This window comes from Tamandua tetradactyla, chromosome 11 (genome assembly GCF_023851605.1).
Source record: "Tamandua tetradactyla isolate mTamTet1 chromosome 11, mTamTet1.pri, whole genome shotgun sequence".
In the NCBI taxonomy this organism is placed as follows: domain Eukaryota; kingdom Metazoa; phylum Chordata; class Mammalia; order Pilosa; family Myrmecophagidae; genus Tamandua; species Tamandua tetradactyla.
This window is the reverse complement of record NC_135337.1, coordinates 55,680,506-55,704,028: the sequence shown is the minus strand read 5'-3', so window position 1 is coordinate 55,704,028 and position 23,523 is coordinate 55,680,506. Positions and strand designations below refer to the sequence as shown.

At 33.6% G+C, this 23,523-nt stretch overlaps 1 protein-coding gene across 2 annotated transcripts in view; it reads right to left on the bottom strand.

The window, feature by feature from the left end:
- Positions 1 to 368: 368 nt before the first annotated feature.
- The window catches only part of ANKRD13C (ankyrin repeat domain 13C), a 135,087-nt gene continuing 111,932 nt past the window's right edge, over positions 369 to 23,523 (bottom strand). Inside the window, exons 10-13 of one of the 2 annotated variants that reach the window (XM_077120631.1) lie at positions 22,213 to 22,292; positions 20,905 to 21,003; positions 18,117 to 18,217; positions 369 to 2,562 (exon numbers count right to left, since the gene is read on the bottom strand). In XM_077120631.1, coding sequence (XP_076976746.1) covers positions 2,432 to 2,562; positions 18,117 to 18,217; positions 20,905 to 21,003; positions 22,213 to 22,292 — 411 coding nt within the window. In that variant the 3' untranslated portion in view covers positions 369 to 2,431. The remainder of the gene's footprint in view (positions 2,563 to 18,116; positions 18,218 to 20,904; positions 21,004 to 22,212; positions 22,293 to 23,523) is intronic. The other variant, XM_077120632.1, reaches the window with a different exon arrangement.

The window sequence follows — 23,523 nt, the reverse complement described above, 5'->3', positions numbered from 1 at the left end:
CTTACTTTTATGAAGTTTGGGAATTCTCAGTCTATGAATGTCTACAGCCAGAGACAACTGTCTCTAATTCAAGAATAATTTCTTAAAGACGGAAACCATACTTCTTTTACTACCACACTGGTGGCAGGACCATTGAGCATTTCTAAATGGCCATTTAAGGTAACTATCTTTTGGTCCCACCAGTTTAAACAGATTCTTCAATCATAAATGGAATACATGGAGAGTTTTGTATACCTACATTGTAAAATCTTGATTTTCATGTTAAGGGTTCCAAAGTACATGGTCTGTTGATTTGTTCATTCAAAATTCAGGCTCCAGTTTCATTCATTCATTAATTGGATTAAAAAGCACATTTTTAAAAAAAAATCTAATATTGTGAAGTTTATTTGCATTAACCCCTATATTCACCATTATAAGAGATACTGACAGTTGCTTGTCGTTTGTGATGAGAAAAAAGACATTTTAGAATGGATAATCTGTTTCTACTATTGTTTAAGAAAAAAAAAAAGGTAAATGCTAAGAGAAATCCAAGTGCAAAAGTTATCAGTAGTGTTCCTACATCCAGTGTATCCCAGCAAAATACTCACAGATTTTAGGAAATTGATAAATTCCAAGCTGCAATTAACCAGGCTTTTCCCTTTTAGGTGTCAGCCCTCATTAAAAAAAAATAAAAAGCCTGTAGTATATCCTGAAATTGTTTCAAACTCATATAATCACTGCCAGGATAATTCAGTCTGATAATATCATTCCCAAAATAACAATGATCAACTTTCATCCAATAAAGCCAGTCTGGGTTTACAATTCTTCCTCAAAATACAATACACATGAAGTAATAATTACATCTTTGATTTTTTAACTATGACTATTCTCCTTCACTATAAATGTATTTGATAAAATGTCAACATAGGCAGTGTAGTATCAGCATGAAAGATGCGGCTTTAAAGATGTTTATTATAAAAATTTTCTTATGACTGATGCTTTGGATTTTTAAATAAATCAGCTCTTCAATAAAGGTTTCTATACTCATTTCATTATATTCTGGGAAAAGTTTAAACTAATGGTCACTCTAAAAAACCTGATACATTCATGAGGATACATTTTTAAAACAGTATTTTAACTAAGCTCTTTAATACAACATGATACTTTATAATTGTTATACATTATTCTCCCTAATTTATTTTCATTCTTGGACCTTAAAACCACCTTGGAATAAATATGAAAAAAATTAAGTGCAAAAATGAGTAATGCATGATTTTATCACTTTGGAGACAATTAAAATCAATAAATATTTTCCTCTGACTTAAAAAAAGCAAACAGGAATGGTCAATCTTGTACCTTTCTGAAATTTAACTTGTAACAAATATATTGTTAGCATATAAAATGTTTTTACCTTATTTTGAAAGTTTTAAATATGTAGGGATGTCCAAAATACATGGGTTTTTAGAAAACTGACACCAATGCATTCATATTCCACTGTACACAAACAAAATAATCAGGGTGATGTGCACTTACTTATTAGGAAGCAAATTTAAAATTTCAGAATTTTTTTAAAGTGCTGCTATTTGGAAGATAAATAGTTTTAAGCATGCTAACCATACCTTATCATGAGTATAACAAGGACTTTTAAACTCAAGTTTAGAAAAAAATAAATAGAGGTTCTATGAAAGAAGATTAGTAACAAACATTTTCCATTAAAGAAAGAATTCAGGTAAAAACAAATAGCACCACAATGAATTGCACTAAGGTACTAAAGGAGGTACCTTATCCCCTGCAGAGTGAACGCTCCTTCTGAAATGTATTGCAACGTATAAATGCAGTTGTTTAATGGTTACCATTTGGTTCATTCATCTACAGAAAATTGCATTCTTTCTAATTCATTATATTGAACAAACATTCAAATTACTGAGCTATACATAATGTTACATAGTTTACATTTTATGAAAACAAAGCTTGAAGGAATATTTATAAATGCCACCTTGAATATAAGATGACAAGTTTAAAAGGGCTTCATATCTCTTAAGACATTTAATTTATGTTAATGGTCCAGGAGTGTTTTATATATAGATATAGATATAGATATATTTATATGCATATATATTTCGACAAGAAGTGTAAAAATTTTTAAAAACAAATCACAGCACTCATAGCTGTTTTACATGAAACATGAAAAGGTCTTAGAGTCATTAAGGTGTCACACTGTTATACTTATATTATGTGTATTTTTAAAAAGACTGAAAATGGCACATCAGAAAACTTGCTGAAAGTCTTATTAGATGCCCACTTCATTAAATCATACGACTGATATATCAATTCAATGTATAATTCCCTTTTCTATGCTGAAAGTGTTTTTTATCCCTTCTATTTGAATCCACTTCCGAGTCTTTATATTCTCTTGTTTTCCTTGGTAAAATGGCATCATTTTCCAGGTTAGTTAAAGATCAGGAAAGCGGCTCGGGTCTTCCTTGTAATCATCAGGTATAGTGAAGATGGAGCCATCAAATTCATCATAGCGAAACTCCTGAAAAGTCACAGTGGCTGTGATCGTGGGAAATACAGGTATATCTACAGGAAGAGCAACCAATGAAAACACTGTAAATCGAATGTAAATCTACTTATAGTATATAAAATGTCATTAGAGATATACACATGCTTTAAAATGTTAAAAAAAAAAATTAAAATAAAAAAGCATTGCTCAAAGACCAGATAAATCCTAGTACATGTATAACAGTGAGTGTGTTTTGAGGAAGGGTTTGGTTGCTGATGAAGATGGAAAGACACTTAGGCATCAAGTAGTACAGGAAAAACGCAAGACTCCATTTCTTCCCAATCTTAAGAGCATATCACCGAATTCCACCAGCCTTTTCTTCTTTCGGGAAGGAGAGGGGTGACTTTTTTATACTTTCTGCATTTTGTCATCATTTCAGATTATGGTATACTCATAGTAATACTTAAAATATTCTGATTCTTTGAGCTGTTATTTAATTAAATTAGCCCCAATGAAATATATTAATCCTTTTTTGTTTAACACCACTAAAATTCCATCACTTAAATATGTGGTATACAAACAGTCTCATCAGAATTGGAGTAATACCATATTACCACAGCCTAACACTCCTCTAAATAAAATCGAATTCTGACTGAAATTATGAGTGAACTCTGACATTAAAAATGGGCAACGACATTAGTCATTCTGCTTTTACTCCTGATATGAGTTAATAGAAAGTATGAATCATAAAATCTGGGTTCTGATTCCTACAAAGACATGTTTCCTCTCTGGATCTCAAAGATTTCATCTACAAAAAAACTCAGAAGTTCCCTTAAAATTTTTAAATTATTCTATTAAAGCTAAGTTGTCTGCTAGAAAAAAACCCAGCAAATTAAGTCTAGTTGGCTATTACAAGCCTAGTATTTTATTGCAGAAAGTACTATTTTCATGTAAAAAAAAATACTTAATTAGATTCAAACACAGAGATCAACAGAAGAATTACAGAATTTTTAGTTACTTCTAAAGAACAAAAAAATCTCTCATTCATTTGTGCCTACCCTTTGCAGATGCTGTTATAGTTCAGGGAACGGCAGACTATGGCCTGCTGTCTAGCCTGTTTCTGTAAAGTCCCTGAGCTAAGAATGGATCTTAAATTTTTTAATGGTTGAAAAAAAAATTGTTTTTAACTATGATGTGAAAATTGCATGAAATTCAAACATACAATGTTCTTATAAGTAGTTTTATGAGAACACAGCAACACCCATTTGTTAACTATTGTCTATTACTGCTTACATTCTCCAATAGAAGAGGTCAGTAGTGTGACAGAGACTCACAAAGTCTAAAAGGTTTACTGTCAGGCACTTTAAAAAAAAAGCTGATACCACCTGCTGATACCACCTAACACCTATCCACCTCACACCTATAAGAGCAGCGGCTGTTAAACAAAGAGGAAACTATAAATGTTGGAGAGGATGAGGAGAAACTGGGACACTTATGCACTGCTGGTGGGAATGTATAATGGTGCAGCCACTGTGGAAGACTGTTTGGTGGATCCTTAGAAACTAAACATCGAGTTGCCCTATGACCCAGCAATAGTACTAAGTGGTATATACCCAGAAAGCTGAAAGCAATGACAAACATTTACACACCAATGTTCATAGCAGCATTATTCACAATCGCCAAAAGATGGAAACAAACCAAATGCCCATCAATAGATGAGTGGATCAACAAAATGTGGTACATACATACGATGGAATATTATGCAGCAGTAAGACAAAATGATGTCCTGAAGCACATGACAAGATGGATAAGCCTTGAGGACATAATGCTGAGTGAAGTTAGCCAGACACAGAAGGATAGATAATTGTATGATTCTGCTTTTATGACCAGGCATAAAGGTATAATCAGAGGCTTATAATACAGAAGACAGAGGACTTAGAGAAACATAGACGCTAGAGATGGTGAACCATTAGCTAATGAGGTTGAACTCCAATGTAAGGGAATAGACAGGAGTGAAGGTGGTTCTCTAGTGGGTCTATAAGTAATATTACCATATTGAAGATAACAAGATTGAAAGGGGTTGGGTCCCAATGGCTTAAATTAGAAATATGAATGAGTTCTCGTAAATATTACTTCAAAGATAGGATTCTTGTATAAAGAGTGTTTAAGTCCAGGGTACAGGGGGAAAACTGCTATTGCATGCCATGAGCTATATTCAAAAGGAAACCATCAGCACTACCACAGCAACAGCAGAGGTAAATAATGGGGGGAGGGACAACAGTTAAGAGGAGTTAACTTTCACCCCTAGATGTCATGTCCTACATAGTGGGGAGGGCAATGATTTCGTTTGCACAGTTTATGTCCAATGACTTTTGACAAGGGTGTCAAGTTCACTCAATTGAGAAAGAATAGTCTCTTCAAATGGTGATGAGAAAACTGGATGTTCACATGAAAAGAGCAAAAGGACATGACCTCACATCATAAATCAACTCAAAATGGATCAAAGACCTAAATATAAGAAACAAAACTAAAATTCCTAGAAGAAAATTCAGGGAAATACCTTCAAGATCTTGTGTTTCTTAGACTTTATACCCAAACACAAGCAAAGACAGAAGAGACTTAATCAAAATTAAAAATCTTTGTGCATCAAAGGACTTTATCATGAAAATGAAAAGAATACCCACACAATGGGAAAAAATACTTGTAAATCACTTATCCAAGGAGGGTTTAGTATCTAGAATATATAAAGAAATCTTTCAACCCAAAAACAAAAAATCAAACCCAATTAAAAAATGGGCAAAAGGCTTGAATAGACATTTATCCAAAGAAGATACATAAGTGACCAAAAAGCACATGCAATGATGTGCAACATCTTAAGCCATTAGGGGAAATGCAAATCAAAATCACGAGATACCATTTTATACCCATTAGAACTGCTACTATTAAAAAAAAAAAAAAAATTTGCAAGTGTTGGAGAAATAGTGGCGAAACAGCAACACTCATTCATTACTGGTGGGAATATAAAATAGTGCAGCCATTCTGGAAGATAGTTTGGCATTTCCTCAGAAAGGTAAGTGTAGAAATGACCCAGCTATCTCTCTTTTAGGTATATACCCAAAAGAACTGTGAAAGAAGGGACTCAAACAGATATTTACACATTGATGTTTATAGCAGCATTACTCACAATTGCCAAAAGATGGAAGCAACCAAAGTGCCTAACCAACCTAAAATGGATAAACAAAATGTGGCATTAGGCATACAATTGAATATTATTCAGCCACAAAAAGGAATGAAGTTCTGATACATGCAACAGCATGAATGAAGCTTGAAGACATAATGTTGAGTGAAGTAAGTCAGGCACAAAAGGACAAATATTGTATGATCTCATTCATTTGAAATGATTTGAACAAGTCAATTCAGAGTCAGAATACAGGTTACCAGGGGCTGGGATGGGAGTTAGGAGTGGGGTGTTAATACTTAAATTGTACAGTTTCTATTTGGGATGATGGAAAAATTTTGGTAATGGATGGTGATGATGGTAGCACAACACTGTGAACATAATTATCAGCAATGGATTATTTATTTGACTACGGTTAATTAAAGTGGAAGAATTTTAGGTATGTATATAACTAGCACAAACATTTTTTTTTAATTTACAGGACTGTGCAAGACACTCAGTGAACCCTAAAGTAAACCATAGACTCTATTAACTATAGAGTCAATAGCACAACTATTAAAATGTTGTTTTATCAACTGTAACAAATGTATCATATTAATGCAGTGTTGCTAATAGGGCAAAAATGGGAACTTTGTACTTTATGCATGATACCTCTGTAAACCTACAACTTCTCTAATAAAAAAAATCAGTTTGGCATATTTGTGTGGATCAATTTCTGGTTTCTCTTATTTGTTTCCCTGATCTTTATGTCTTTCTCTCTGCCAATCCCACACAGTTTTTATTACTGTAGCTATATAAAAAGTCTTAAAATTGAGTAGACTGATTCCTCCTACTTACTTTTTTTTCAAAATTGTTGTAAACTTTTTGTTTCTAAAACCTTTGCCTTTCCAAACACATTTTAGAATAATGTTATCTGTATCTACAAAAAAACCCTCTTGCTTGATTTTGATAGGAATTGTGTTAAACCCATTATCAATTTGGGGAGAAATGATATCTTTACTATGTTGAGTGTTCAAATATATGTATGCAGCTCTTTGAATTCTTCATCAGTTTTTTGTAGTTTTCAGCATACAAGTCCTGTATGTATTTTGTTACCTTTATACCTAAGTATTTCTTTTTTGGTGTGAGCAATTAATTATAAATTAATATTCAATTTTTGTGTCCACATGTTCAATTCTATTATACAGAAATATAACTGACTTTTATATGTTTAACATGTATCCTGTGACCTTGCTGAACTCACTTATAACTTCTAGGAGTTTTTTGTTTTGTTTTGTTTTGTTTTGTTTTGGTAGAATATTTGGGATTTTCTAAGTATGTAATCATGTCATCTACAAATTAAGTTCAATTTCTTACTTTCCAAAATGTATGACTTTAATTTCCATTTCTTGCCTTATCGCACTGACTAGAACTTTCAGCTGTATGTTGAAGAAGAGTACTGAGAGCACATGTCCTTGCCTTCCCAAGCTTAGGGATAAAGCATTCAGTTTTCACCATTAAATATAATGTTAGCTATGGATTTCCCATAGATGTTCCCTATCAATTTGAGGAAGTGCCTCTCCATTTCTAATTATCTGAGACTTTTTATCATGAATGGATGTTGAATTCTGTCAAATTCTTTTTCTGCATTAACTGATATAATCATACAATTTTTCATCTGTAGCCTGTTAATATGGTGTATTGCATTAGAATGATTTTCAAATTGAACCAAATTTGAACATCCCCCTTGTCAAGATGTATTAACTGTTTTTATATATTGTTAAATACTATTGGCTAATGTTTTGGTAAGAACTTTTGTGTCTATATATACAAGGAATGTTAGTCTATAGTTTTTGTTTTTGGTGCTGTCTGGAACCAGGGTAATACTAGCTTCTGGAAGAGATTGTGTAGATTTAATTTTTCTTTAAACATTTGGTAAAACTCTCCAGTGAAATTATCTGGGCCTTAATAGATATACAGCTATTCAAAATATCTGTTTCATATTGAGTGAACTATACTAGTTTGTGTTTTTCAAGGAAATGGCCCATTTCATCTAAGTTGTCAAATTTATATGTGTAGAGATGTTCAAAGTGCTCCGTTATTACCTTTTTGATTGTCTTCAAAGCCTGTGGTGTTACCCTCTTCTTTCATGCCTGTTTCAGGTAATTTGCATTTTTCTCTTTTTTTTTAATTGCTAGAATTTTGTCGATTTTACTGATCTTTTCAAAAAGGCAGCTTTTCGTTTCATTATTTTCTACATATTTTTTCTGGTTTCAATTTCATTGATTTCTATCCTTATAGTTTAATATTTTCTTCCTCTCCTTGTTTTGAGTTTCCTTTGCTCTTCCATTTCTAGGTTCTTGACATGAGGTCTTAAAATACCGATTTGAGATTTTTCCTCTTTTTTTTAATGTATGCTTTTAGTGCTATAAATTCCTATTCAGACCTGTTTAGCAATATTCCAAAATTTTTGGTGTGTTGTATTCTCATTTTCATCCAGTTTAATGCATCTTTTTAACTTTTTTTATTGTATAATGTAACATATATACAAAGCAAAAAAAGAAACAAGTAATAGTTTTCAAAGCACTCTTCAACAATTTGTTACAGGGCAGATCCCAGAGTTTGTCATGGGCTATACCATCATCTCAGATTTTTCCTTTTAGCTGTTCCAAAACATTGGAGGCTAGAAGGAATTATATATATTTTTTTTAATTTTTTTTATTTAAGAACACAAACAAATCACTTAGAACCACCAGAAATGGATATCTTAGTTAGCTAATCCATAAGCATATTAAAAAAAACCTAAGTAATCATTGTAAAACCTGTTTGTACAATGTTTCATAAACCAGTTTAAAATTAAAGCAAGGAAGGAAAAAAATCTATAGATACAAATATCAGAGTTTCCTGAATTCTAAATATTAAACTTTATCTTAAATAACACTTGATTAACTATCAAAACTGTGTGCATCCTCAAAATATCAAGTAAAAAGGTATTTACAGAGCAGTGCAATGGTGGCTCAGTGGCAGAATTCTTGCCTGCAATGTCAGAGACCCAGGTTCGATTCCCAGAGCCTGCCCATGCCAACAACAAAAAAAAGGTATTACAAATATCAACTCTGCTATAGTAGTGAGCTATGTTACTAAATATTTTCAAATTCTTGAGTTCAGGAATTTATTTTACCTAATATTACTATAACTGCCTACAATTTTTTAAAACTTTTTGTTGTTGCTGAAAAATATAACATATATATAACATATAATATATATAACATATATATAATTCGTATATATATATGAATTAAAGAAAAAAAAAGCAATAATTTTCAAAGCACACTTCAACAAGCAACTACAGGACAGTTCCCAAGTTTGTCATGGGCTACCATGCCCTCATCTCATATTTTTCCTTCTTTTTGCTCCAAAACACTGGCAGCTTTATCAGAGTCATAATAACGGAATCTACAGTAGCTGTCCTTTTGTGTCTGATTTATTTCACTCAGCATTACATTCTCAAGGTTCATACATGTTGTCATATGTTTCAGGACATCACTTTGTCTAGTTGCTGCATAATATTCCATTGTGTATATATATATATATATATATATATATATATATATATATACACCACATTTTATTTATCCACTCGGCTATTGATGGGCACCTGGATTGTTTCCATCTCTTCTCAATTGTGAATAGAGCAGCTATGAATATTGGCGTGCCAATCTCTGTTTGTGTCACTGCCCTCAACTCTTCTGGGTATATACTGAGTATTGATATTGCTGCATCATAGGGCAACTCAATATTTAGTTTTCTGAGGAATCGTCAAACTGACTTCCATAGCGGCTGAACCATTGTACATTCCCACCAACAGTGAATAAGTGTTCCAGTTTCTTCACATCCTTTCCAATATTTATAGTTTACTGTTTGTTTAATAACAGTCATTCTTACAGGTATGAGGTGATATCTCATTGTCATTTTAATTTGCATTTCCCTTATAGCCAATGAAGATGAGCAGCTCTTCATGTGCTTTTTAACCATATGTATTTGCTCTTCAGAAAAATGCCTGTTCATTTCCTCTGCCCATTTTACAATTGAGTTGTTCTTTGGTTGGTGAGCTATATAATTTCTTTATGTGCACAGGATATGAAGTCTTTATCCGATATGTGGTTTCCAAATATTTTCTTCCATTGAGTTGGCTGCCTCTTCACCTTCTTAACAAAGTCCTTTGGGGCACAGAACTCTTGATCTTAAGAAGTTCTCATTTGTCTATTTTATCTTTCACAGCTTGTGCTTTAGGTGTAAAGTTTAAGAAGCTACCTCCTAATACTGGATCTTGAAGATGTTTCCCTACATTTTTTCAAAGAAGTTTTATGGTACTGACTTTTAAACATTTAGGTTTTTGATCCATTCTGAATTAATTTTTATATAGGGTATAAGGTAGGGATCCTCTTTCATTCTTTTGGCTATTGAAATCCAGTTCTCCCATGCCCATTTAGTGAAAAGACTACTCTGTCCCAATTCAGTGGATTTGGGGACCTTACCAAAGATCAAATGTCCATAAATTTTATCCAGAATCTACACTCTGGATTCTATTCCACTGGTCCTTCCTTCTGTCTCTGTGTCAGTACCATGCTGTTTACACCACTGTGGCTTTACAGTAAGCTTTAAAGTCAGGAAGTAATAGACCTTCCAGTTCACTCTTCTTTTTTAGGATATCTTTGGCCATTCGAGATCTCTTTCCCTTCCATATAATTTTTTTTTTGGGGGGGGATGCATGGTCCAGGAATCAAACCGAGGTCTCCCACACGGAAGGTGGACATTCTAACCACTGACTTACCCATACACCCACCTTCCATACCCAGTTTTTCTGAGTCTTCAAGATATGTTGTGGGATTTCTATTGGTATTGCATTGAATATGTAGATCATTTTGGGTAGAATTGACATCTTGATGATATCCAACCATCCTATCCATGAGTATGGAATATCTTTCCATCTGTTCAGGTCATTTTTTTTTCTTTTAGCAATTGTTTGTAATCTTCTGAATATAAGTCCTTGACATCCTTGGTTAGGCTTATTCCTAGATACCTAATTCTTCTGGTCGCTGCTCTTAATGGAATTTTTTCCTTCGTTGTCTCCTCAGCTAGCTCATTGCTTGTGTATAGAAGCATTTACTGATTTTTGTACATTAATCTTATATCCTGCCACTTTGCTGAATTTGTTTATTAGCTCAGGTAGTTTTGCTGTAGATTTCTCAGGGTTTCTAAGTATAAGATCATGTCACCTGCAAACAGTGAAAGCTTTACTTCTTCCTTTCCTATTTGGATGCCTTTTATTTCTTTCTCCTGTCAAATTGTTCCAGCTAGTACTTCTAATACAATGTTGAATAATGGTAGCAACAATGGGCATCCTTGTCTCATCCCTGATCTCAAGGGAAATGCTTTCAATTTCTCACCATTAAGTCTGATGCTGGCTATGCGTTTTTCATACATGCCCTTTATGATACTGAGAAACTTTCTTTTGATGCCTAACTTTTGAAATGTTTTTATCAGGAAAGGATGCTGGATTTTATCGAATGCTTTTTCAGCATCAATCGATACAATCATGTGATTTTTCCATTTTGATACGTCAATGTGCATATTACATTGATTTTCTTATGTTGAACACCCTTGCATTCCTGGTATGAATCCCACTTGATCATGATGTATAATTCTTTTAATGTGGCATTGGATACAATTTGCTAGTATTTTGTAAAGAATTTTCACATCTATGTTCATTAGGGAGATTGGTCTGTAGTTTTCTTTTATCATCTTTATCCAATTTTGGTATTAGAGTGATGTTAGCTTAATAAAATGAGTGAGGTAGCATTCCTTTTTCTTCAATTTTTTGGAAGAGTTTGAGCAGGATTTGTGTTAGTTCTTTTTGAAATGTTTGATAAAAGTCCGTTTTCAAATGTTTGATAAAATTCACCTGTGAAGCCATCAAGTCCTGGGTTTCTTTTTGTGGGAAGATTTTTGATGACTGACTGGATCTCTTTACTTGTAATTGATTTGTTGAGATCTTCTATTTCTTCGCAAGTCAGTATGGATAATTTGTGTTCTCATGGTCAAGTTCATGTATCAACTAGGCCAGGTGGTGGTACCCGTTTGTCTGGTTGGGCAAGTGCTGGCCTGTCTGTTGCTATGAAGACATTTCATAGAATCAAATCATAATCATGTCAGCTGTATCCACTGCTGATTCCATCTGTAATCAGCCAACGGGAGTGTCTTCTTCAATGAGTGACATTTAATCTAATCAATGGAAGGCTTTTAAGGAGGATTCAAAAGAGATGGTCTCTTTTCCTGCTTTGGCCAGTGAGCCTCTCCTGTGGAGTTTGTCCAGAGTCTCCATCGGAGTCGTCAGCTTCACAGCCTGCCCTACGGATTTTGGACTCTACGTTTCCAGGGTTACATGAGACACTTTCATAAATTTTATATTTACAGATATTTCCTGTTGATTCTGTTTCTCTAGAGAACCTAACTAATACATGTGTGTTTCTAGGAATTTGTCCATTTCATCTAAGTTGTCGTTTGTTGGTATACAGTTGTTCATAATATTATATCTTATGATTTTTTTTTATTTCTTTATGATCTGTGGTAACAACCCCCTTCTCATTTCTGATTTTGTTTGTATCTTCTCTCTTTTCTTCTTTGTTAGTCTAGCTAGGGGACAATCAATTTTATTAATTTTCTCCAAGACCAGCTTTTAGTTTTGTTGGTTTTTTTCTATTGCTTTACTGTTCTCCAGCATGTTTATTTCTGCTTTATTATTTCTCTTCTTTTATTTGCTTTGAGGTTAGTGTGCTGCTCTTTCTCTAAATTCTTCAGGTGAGCAGTGAAATCCTCAAGTTTTGCTCATTCTTGTTTTCTATAATGGTTTTTTGTTTTTTGTTTTGCATGAGCAGGCACTGGGAATCGAACCTGGGTCTCCAGCATGGGAGGCAAGAACTCTGCCTCCTGAGCCACCATGGCCTGCCCTTGTTCTTGTTTTTTAATATAGGCATTTAGGGCAATAAATTTCCCTCTCAGCACTGCCTTTGCTGCACCCCATAAGTTTTAATATGTTGTATTCTCATTATCATTCATCTCCAGATATTTACTGACTTCTCTAGCAATTTCTTCCTTGACCCACGATTTATATAAGAGTATGTTGTTTAATCTCCATATATTTGTGGAAGCTCTGGTTCTTTGGTGATTATTAATTTCCAACTTTATTCCACTGTGATCAGAGAAAGTGTTTGGGATAATTTCAATCTTATTAAATTTATAAAGTTTATGTCCCAGTATATCATCTATCCTGCAGATAGTTCCATGTGTGCTAGAGAAGAATGTATATGCTGGTGTTTTGGGATATAATGATCTATGTATGTCTATTAGATCTAATTCATTTATTTTATTGTTTAGGTTGTCTGTTTCCTTGTTGATACTCTGTGTGGTTGCTCTGTCTATAGTGAAGAGTGGTGTGCTGAAGTCTCCCACTATTACTGTTGATACATCTATAGCTCCATTCAGTTTTTCCAATATGTACCTCGTGTACTTTGGAGCTCCTTGATTGGGAGCATATACATTAATGATTCTTACTTCTTCCTGGTGAATTGTCCCTTTTATTAATATGTAGTGTCCCTCCTTGTCTCTTATGACATCTTTACATTTAAAGTCTATTTTGTCTGCTATTAGTATAGCTAGTCCTGCTTTCTTTTGGTTACAGCCTGCATAGAAGATTATTTCCATCCTTTCACTTTCAATCTAACTGTGTTCTTGAGTTTAAGATGCATCTCATGGAAACAGCATATAGATGGATTATGTTTTTTGATCCATTCTGTCAGTTTGTATCTTTTAATTCATGAATTTAGTCCATTAACAAAGTATTACTGTAAAAGCAGTTCTTGATTCTACCATCTTGTCCTTTAGTTTTTATTTGTCAGATCTGTATATTATTTTCCTTCTCTCTCTCTTTTCCTTTAAATTACCTTTATTCATATTCTTCAATTCTGTGCCCTCCTCCAGACCTCCCTCTCCTGTCTTTTTTTATCAGCTGACAGGGCTTCCATTAGTATTTCTTGTAGGGCTGGTCTCTTGTTGACTAGTTCTCTCAATCCTTGTCTTTGAAGATTTTAATCCCTCAATTCTGAAGAATAACTTGGCTGAATAAAGAATTCTTGGTTGAAAGCGTTTCTCATTGAAGATCTTAAAAATATCATACCACTGCCTCTTGCTTCCATGGTGTCTGTTGAGTAGTATGAAATCAGTCTTATGTGCTTTCCCTTGTAGTTAGTAGATTGCTCTTCTCATGCTGCTTTCAGCACTTTCTGTTTCTCTTCAACACCTGAAAGTCAGAATAGTATCTGTCTTCGAGTGAGCCTGTTCGGATTTATTCTATTTGGTGTTCGCTGGGCCTCTTTGATTTGCATATTCATGTCTTTTATAAGGGTTAGGAAGTTTTCTCCAGTCATACCTTCAACTAACTTTCCCAACCCTTTTCTCTTCTCTTCTTCTGGGACACCAATAACTCTAATATCTGTGCATGTCTTGTTGTCCATCATTTCCCTAAGATCCAGTTGCATTCTATCCATCTTTCTTGCTATTTGTTCTTCTGTGTGCTCTAGGTCTGTTGTTCTATCATCTAGCTCACTGATTCTTCCTTCTGCTTCTTCAAATCTGCTATCATGTGTCTCCCATATATTTTGTAGTTGGTCTACTATATCTTTCATTTCTGTGAGATCTATTTTTCTATTTAACCTTCTGAATTCTTCTTTATGCTCTTCTAGTGTCTTCCTAATATCCTTTATTTCTTTATAAATAACCTTGAGTAGTTATTTCATATTCTGTATCCCCTCTGGGCCATTTCTGCTTGGATCTTCGTGTGCTTTGTGGTTTTCTGTTGTGTTTCAGGGCATTTGATTATCATGATACGATTATTTTGCAAGTTGACTTCCTTCACTTTTCTATAGTTTTGTATTTACTTAGTTTTTGCTGAATGCTTCCTTTTGCACTTTGTCGGTTATTCTCTGCCAGATAAAGTTCCGGATCTCATGTAAAGGATACAATTCAACTTAAGTCTCTATTTATAAGCTAGACCAGGGTGCACAGGTATTCAGAATGGCTGACCACCACGCAGGAGACCCAGGCTCGACTCCTAGCCTATGCAGAAAAAAAAAAAAAAGCAAGAAACAAAAGAAGTAAAAAGATAATAAAAAAGTAAAATAATAATATAATAAAAATATGAACCACAAAAACAAGAACCACAACAAAATACACCTCAACAGTAGTAGGCACCAGAATCAAAAGAAGACACCCAGTATATACTGGGAATGAAGTCAGGTTGGTGCCCATCAGAGGAAGAAAAAATAATAATAACTGATATGAAATAATATGTAAAATAAAAAATAGAAAATGAGTAAAAATATCTATAAAAATTTTAAAAAATAACAAAAAGGACAAATATATTACTAATAAAAATGTAGAGAAAGAATATGTTTTAATGGGGAGAAAATAAAAAAATATTAAGAAAAAAATAATAAAAATAAAATAAAAAATAAATACTGAGGCAGATGGGGAGTTAGCTTGCATGCACTTACCCTTCTCCCCAGATGCCAACCATAAGGCTCCTCCCCCCTCAAGTTCTCCCCTCCCTGTCTGGTACAGCCGACTTGCACTTACCACATTTGGCCACCAGAGGGCGTACTTGAGTCTCCTCCCTCAGCCCCAGCTCTCCTGGCCAGAGGGACTGGAGGTCAGGGTACTCAGCAGGGGGGCAGCTTCAGCAGAGGGGCTGCTCCGCCAGGGGAAGCTGGTTGGCAGGTCTCTGCTGGGGGACTGGGGAACCGACCAGCACGTTGGGGATCAGCTGATTGGCAGCACTGGTGGGCCTGCCAGACCAGTGGTGAATGTGGGCTGGCTTTTCCTGCACCCAACTGGGTGGTAACTCCCCCCACCCCAAGGCATGCTCCCTGGTGGACAATCACCAGCCTCCAGGCTCCCTGTGGGTGCTGTCCACTACAACCACATGGGGAGGTTTCCCCAGCCAGCAGCTGTGCGGGCTGGAGTGGAGGAGGGTCAGTTCCCTCCTCTTGCACCTCCTGGGTGCACTGCTGCCCAGCCGGTGGGGATCCCGGTCACCTGACCTACTCATTCTCTCCTGATCCTCCTCTCAGACCCTCCTAGGCCACGCATACTCCCGGACCTGCAGTCCAGGGCATTTTCTCCCCATCTCCTATCTTGTTTCATGGAACAGGAGTGAACTCACTCCACTCTGGTCTGCCATATTCCGGGAAGTCCAGTTCAATGATTTTTTTTCCCTTGAGAATTCTTCTTTAATCAACTGGTTATTCAGAAGAGGGCGGTTTAGCTTCCAACTGTTTGGAGACTTTCCCATTATCTTTCTGTAATTAATTTGTAGTTTTGAGTCCACTATGGCTGGAGAACCTGTTCTATATGATCTCAATTCTTTTTATATTTCATGAAGTTTGTTCTATGGCCCAAGATATGGCATATCTTAGTACATGTCCCATAGGCACTTGGAAAGAATGTGCCTTTGTCAGGTAGGACTGTTCTATAAATAACAATTAGATCCCATGGTTTATGGTAGTGCTGGGTTGTTCTATATCTTAGCTGATTTTCTCTCTAGTTCTGTTAATTATTGAGAAGGTATTGAAGTCTCCAACTATAATTATGGGTTTGTCTGTTCTTCCATTCTCAGTTTTTGCCTCGCTTATCTTCCAGTCCTATAGATGGTGCATTCACATTTAGGATTGTTATTTCTTTTGGGTGGATTGATCCATTTTATCATATCATACCTTTTTGTCTCTGGTAATTTTCTTGCTCTAAAGTATACTTTATCTGACATCAAAATAATCAGTCTTGTTTTCCTTTGATTAATGCTTGCATGATATATCTTTTTCTATCCTTTTGCTTTCCAACTTACCTACTTTGTTATATTTGAAGTGAGTTTCTTGGAGATAGCATACGGTTCAGTCATGTTTTTAATCCATTCTGTCAATCTATGTCCTTTCATTGATCTATTTAGAACATTTACATTTGATGTAATTATATGTTAGGGTTTAAGTTTGCCATTTTATTTTTTGTTTTGTATTTCTGTTTTTCACTTATCTGTTTTCTGTTTCCTGCTACCATATGACTTACTGGGATTTTTTTTTAATCCCATTTTGATGTATCCATAGTGGTTTTAAGTGTATCTCTTTATAGAGCTTTCACAGTGGTTGCTCTAAATATAAATTATATATACCCAAAGTAATCACAGTCCCCTGGTGTCATCACTTTAACAGTCTAAATACAGAACCTTGCTTCCCTTTATATCCCTTGACCTTCCCCCATGCAAATATAATTAAAAATAGAAAGTAAAAATGGAGGGATAAAAGTCATCTTTCAAGTAGACTGGCTTCAAAAGCAAAAATTAAAGGCAAGTGCTTGGATAGGGTAGAGTTAAAGAGATAATTTTATTTAGTTGGTTGGTTGGTTGAATTATAAAACGGGAAAGACCTGAACAAGGCAAACAGTCAAGGCAGTTGAGAAAGGGCATGGAATGTAAGGCAGATAGATGGAGTGACTATTAGAGCACAGATTCTAAGGAGCTAGGAAAATGGATCCATAATACAAATGGAGACATTATTCAAGCTAAGAAGAAGGGCACCACTTCTACTGAGACAGGAAGATGAAGGAAAAGATGGGGCTTACAGCATGAAAGTCTCTATAAGGAGTTGAAAGTAAATGAGGGAGTTTTCATTGAGAGTCTCTCTTTGTATAACAAAGAAAGCAAAAATCATCTACTTAGAGTAGAGGAGTAATTAGTGGGGAAACAATGGGGATTTGATAAAAGAGATTCAAATTCAGCCTTTGAGCAAAATGAGAGAAGAAACAAATCAGAGAGCTCAATCATAATCAGCATTTAAAGCTCCTACTGATTTTGAAAACATGTAACTGTATTAACAATTTCCAAATTTTTGTAATTTGTCTCTCCAACTAGAGTGTAAACACCCAGAAGCCAGGCAGAGACTTTTGCTCAGCCTCCAGTTCCAAAAAAACCATCTGGCACATAGTAGCACTGATTAAACAGTGGGTAGATGGATGGTGTTTGAAGGTTCTCCTGAAGTAATATATCAAATCTAAGCCTAAGCTCAGAGTGTAGTATTTCACTTTATAAACATAAATAGAATGTACTATTAGTTCACCCATACCCTCTTGTAAAAAATAGCTTCATATTCCTTATATTTAATTTAAATCAACTAGAATTAGAACTTTCATCAAGTAATTTATATTTAACAATACATGAGCATTAATGCATATAATTAAAGAATAACTTAACAAGAATGTAAGCAATTAGGAAATCTGTTTTTTTTTTTCAGGTATATTTCTTATTATATGTTTATAAACAACTCCATATTCCTAATATACACTAAAAATATATCAACATTTTTCTCTTACCTAGTTTTACAGGAAAACCTGGAGGAAGCTTCATTTGAACAAATTCTCTAAGCTTGTTAAAGTGCTTGAAGGGAGCGATTACCTCTAAAACATTCAGTAATCTGAAAAATAGAAGAAAAAATGTTTTCATTGTTCAAACTGATTTCTTTGGGTCCTTATGTTGTTTTTAAACTACATGCTTCAAAGTATTACTGACTTTGAAGTATTACTGACTTCCAGTTATTGAGGATGAGGGAATCACACTTCCTTCTTCTTCCTCTAATTTTTTTGTTTTAGTATTCTTTTTACTGTCAATGTTTATAACTTTTAAATTTAATAGGGCAAACCATAATTCTTAGTTTTTTTTTTTAGTTGTCTCTATATTTAAATGGATTCAATGCTTACTCCTTTCCCCTTACTGCAGTCTACAAATTCCTCACCTCTTTTATTAGAGTCATGATATGTTGGCTGAATTTCATTGTCAATTTTTTACATGAAGGGCTCATGTGCTCAGTATTCCCTGATTTTGTTTAGATTTAAGAAATGAGTATTCTTTGTGTTAATACTTAAAGGGGAATTTGGCCGTATAAAATTTCCGGTTATACCATCTCTCTCTCCAAACTAAAGTCATAATTTCAGAATATTTCTTAGGATTCAGTATCACATTAGTCATTATACTACAACTTCTTTCATTTTTTGGTTGGATGGATTTCATTTTCAAGTAGCAATATTTTGCTTTCAAAAAGGTCCATTAATAGGATGGTGTATGTAAATACTATACTTTATGCATGGTTGTTCTGTTAAGCCATAACTTCTCTAATATAAAAAGATGTACTGTTTTAAAAAAATGTAAAAAGAAAAAAAAGAAAGGTCCATGGCTACTATATTTCTCAAATTCTTTTGAATGACATCTTAGTTAGATGCACTATCAGATCACACTCTGCCTCAGAAATGCCAAGATATGATTAAAATGTTAATGCCAAGATGACTTTTAACCCTCTAATAAATAATATGCCTTTTCTACATGTATGCCTTTAGATTTCTGTATTAATAATTGAGGCTCAATAATTTAATCAGGATAATTCTTGTTACTAATCATTTTGTATTGATTTTTCTTAGAGCTTAAAGTCCTACATATTGTCCTCTGCTTCAGATAAATTTTTCCCCATCATATTTGAATACTATTTTGGTTACATTTTGGAGGTTTTCCATTTCAGGAACACCAAAGATCCTTATGTGACCATTTTTATTACTTCTCTATTAATATCTTCCTCTGCATGCACATACTGTCAAATTTAATTTTCAGTCACAGTTATACTGTTCACTGTTGTTTTTTATGTATTTGCTTTGTAATAATACAAAGTTTCAGTTTTCTTTACTTCCTTAGCTTTACAATTTCCTTTTACATTTCATTCTGTTGTTTTATCATCTCATCTTAGAGTGCTCTGGTTTACTGATTTCACATATTTGTTTTTAATGTTTTTCTTTAGCATTTATAGCGCATTTTCTTCTGTTCTTTAACTTATGTTTTATTCTAGAATGAGTTATTTATTTAGCTTTTCATACTACGTTTTTCCTTTACTTTTAACAACTTTCAGGTTGAGTAGTTATAACTGCTATATTTTATCAAGTCTCAGATACCCATTTTTTTTTTCAAATATTAACATCTCTGATACAAGCCTAACTCCCAAAATTGCTGGCATCTTACAAATTTCCACATTTTTCTTCTTCATTAGAATATAAAATCAGTGCATCTTTTAGTCAGTAAAGTCCTAACTATGACGAATTATGGCACATTTTCTGTATGGCTGACTCCCCACATTTTCTGAGACCTATCTACAGATGAACTACAGTTTGCATCTAATGGGGGAAGACAATGAGGAGGGGGTGAGAGAAACAGCTCAGTTAATGCTACTTGTATGGACTTTGTAGAAAAATATGGATCCTAACCTGCTCTCTAACATTTTTTTTTTAATGTATTAGGTCAGGTTCTAAGGGTAAGAATGTAGGTAGGGAAAATACCCTAGAGCTTCAAATCAGTCCCTGTTTTAGAAAGGAAGCTGAAGGTACAGTTCTGTCAGACTCAGTTCTAGCAACCCATTTTCCATTCCAAATATCTCTCCCAGATGAATTTTTTTAAGAAGTATCTGGTGTGTAGAAGTTTGAAAGGATGTATTTAAAATATTCACTGCATTATTATTTATAATGTGACAAACTATAAACAACCAAAAGTTTATCAGTAGGGAAATGAAAAAACAAATGATAGTACATACACACTATAAAATAACAAGGAATAAAGAAAAAGATAGACAAAATGTAATTACTATAAGAACTCCTAGAAACACTCATTTTCAAAGAGAAAATGTAAGAACTTACAGAACATAGACTATTTCTTTTTTTTTATAAAAAATGCAAAAGCATAGATAACAGACTAAATAAAAATACACCGGTTATTAACTATTAATGCAGTGAAAGTAAACTTGTCACTTTTTGTCCTCTAAACTTTCATACTGTTAGTTTTGTTTTTAGAACCAACCTGTGCTTATGTATTACTTTTTTAGTGTAAAAAATTATTCAAAATTTAGCTACTGAAAATTATAAAATATTAACACTTTTGTAAATCAGAAAATTTCCAGGAGAAGACAGCATATATCAAAGGAACAAAAAGCTATGGCTATTTGCCTTCACATTTCAAAAGCCTCAGATGTACTACTGAGATGCAAATATAACTATACTCTTTAGGGTTTAGCAACTTCTTTCATTAATATGTATAATTAGTTAGAAAACAAAAAAACAAAAAAAAACTTACAACTCAATTCCTAAGGGAAATTCCTGGCTCATGGCTATTGTGGCTTTAAATGTTTTCTTACTCTCTTTGCACACCAGTTCTCTACCCAGATGAGGAGCTCTAAAATGGGCGGGAAAAAAAGAAATGCTAGGAGATTTGTCAACATCTATCTTCTTTCTAAAGAAGAATCTATCATCTTCCAATACCATTCGTTAATATTTCAAGTTTTCTTACTCTGTGTATAAAAATAAATTAAAATTATGCAAAATGGGAGTTAGACATGAAAAGAAATGAGAAAAGGTAGCAAAAATAATCAAATAGTAAAGAGCAAAAGTTCAGAAAAAATTATCAGAGCTCAACTAATTTTACAATAAATATACCTTCAATATCACTATTTTTAGAAACAGCAAATTAATAGAAAACAAATTATTTAAAATAGCATTGCATATCTTTAATTCAATCTCCTTTACAAGTCAAAACAAGTAATGTGAAGACTAAAGAACCAGAGGTAAATTCCAAATATATTCTTTACCATTAGGATGAAGATATTTTTTTAACTTCTCCAAAATGTAATAATGAGCCAGCAAGTAATAATAATCATGACAACTTCTAAGCAAGGGAGCTAGGTAATATTTTATCCTCCACCAAAAGAAAATAATATTTTCTACAAAGATCTGTACTTACCTTGACATGGTTGGCTAAAATACAGTTTTTATTTACACATTCATTCATTCAAAATGAATCCTTTATTCATTCATTATTCTTTTATTCATTAAATATTTACTGAACATGAACTATGTGTGAAGTACTCTACTAAGTATTGGTAATATAACATTAAGAAAAAATCCTGTAAAGTAGGAATGGTGAGAAATAATCTGGGATTGGCTGAAATATGAAAGGAAATTAGCTCGAAAGGCAAAGAGGAGACAAATATTGAAAAACCTTATATTATGATAAAAACTCAGGATAATCATAGAATACAAAAGTTCATCATATAATAGGGTATTTCATATAAGTAACTGCATTGAACAATTCCCCACATTATATTTCTTTAGAATAATGTCCAACAGGTTTTGGGATATGTGTAAACTGGCAGGAGAGATGTAAAAAGAAGGCTCTACAACCTTGTTTTAAAAGTGCCATAAATTGGAATTTACCTCTTATTCATCAAGCTTAATTCATATTTTTAAAAGGTCATTAAAAATAATTATTTCAAATAAAAATATAACAGTAATTCTCTCAAAAAATAATTACACCAAAAGATTGATAAGCGTTTATAAATTTTTTTCCTAAGACACAAAGTATACATAATCACAAAAGCAAACCTACTTTCCGTTTTCAGCAGATATATATTCTTCCCATGTAATAGTGTTCTGAGGAGGTGGACTAAGGGACTGTCTTCGAATCGGCTGCACAAAAAAAGTGGGGGAAGGTAAATGTCATATCTTTAAAAACAAAATTAAAACATGCAATGAACTATTCAAACTACCAATATAATTAATCTCTTCTATAAAATACTTTAAGAGATTCCTTGCAGTGTAGTCCCCTTGGTAATTTAAGCTCTGTCAGTAATATTAGTAATTCTTTTTTCTAAAAATCAAATTACAATAAGGATCAAAGTAATAAAATCATTCATTTAATGTTTCAGCTATCTACTGAATTTTATTATACTACTAGATACTGAACATGGGTGCTATACAAAAATATAAGAACTACCTCCAATTTCAAGGAGCTTACAATTCAGTTGGGAAGAAAAAACACATACAGAATGTACAGGTAACCAGAAATACAAACAGTATATGATTAAAGGTCAACTGAGAGTACAGAAAACTGAGTAGAAAATTGAGCAATATTCTATGCACAATAAATAAAGACCTTGGGATTAGAGCTCAAATTTAAGTGAAATCAAAATAAAAATTTAGGAAAGGAGAATTTCATATACAAAAAATGAAACACACAAGTAAATTGGCTTAATTGAACTAGGGAAAATCTCAAAAGGGAAATCAACAATAGAAGGTAAAGGTCTTAAATGAATTTTAAAACTTGTACATTGTCTTTGTTAAATATGAATTTGGCTCACTACAGGAAGAACTGGAAATAAGGAACTTAACTAGGAATGGCAATGGACATTGAAAATTGCAAGAAAAAAGTAACAGGACATTATGGAGCAAAAGGGCAAAAAGTAAAAAAGACTGGTTAAATAGAGAGTACACCAGGGTCTCATTCAGACTACAGTTTTGGATATATTGAGTACAAGATGCTACTAAACAGTATATTAGAGTTGTTAAAAGCAAGGATTTTGAAGACATGAAATTGAGTTAGAATCCCAGCTCCACTGTCTGGTGCTAAAGTGAGTTTGGGCAAATTATAGTCTCTCTGCTGTGTCAACTTAATACACTTGCATAATTAGAATATTGTTACCTGCAAGAATTAAAGGAAAGCATATGTAAAAAGAGCTTAATGCCTGACATACAATAAAGAGTTCAGTAAATAGTAACTTATACACTGGGAAGTTCCTACATGGCAGAACAGAAAGAAAAGGAAAGAAATCAGAAGATTAAGGAATTTTCTGACTAGAGCAAAAATATTAAGAAAGCAGAGGAAAAAAAAAAAGAAAGAAAGAAAGCAGAGGGCTGGTAA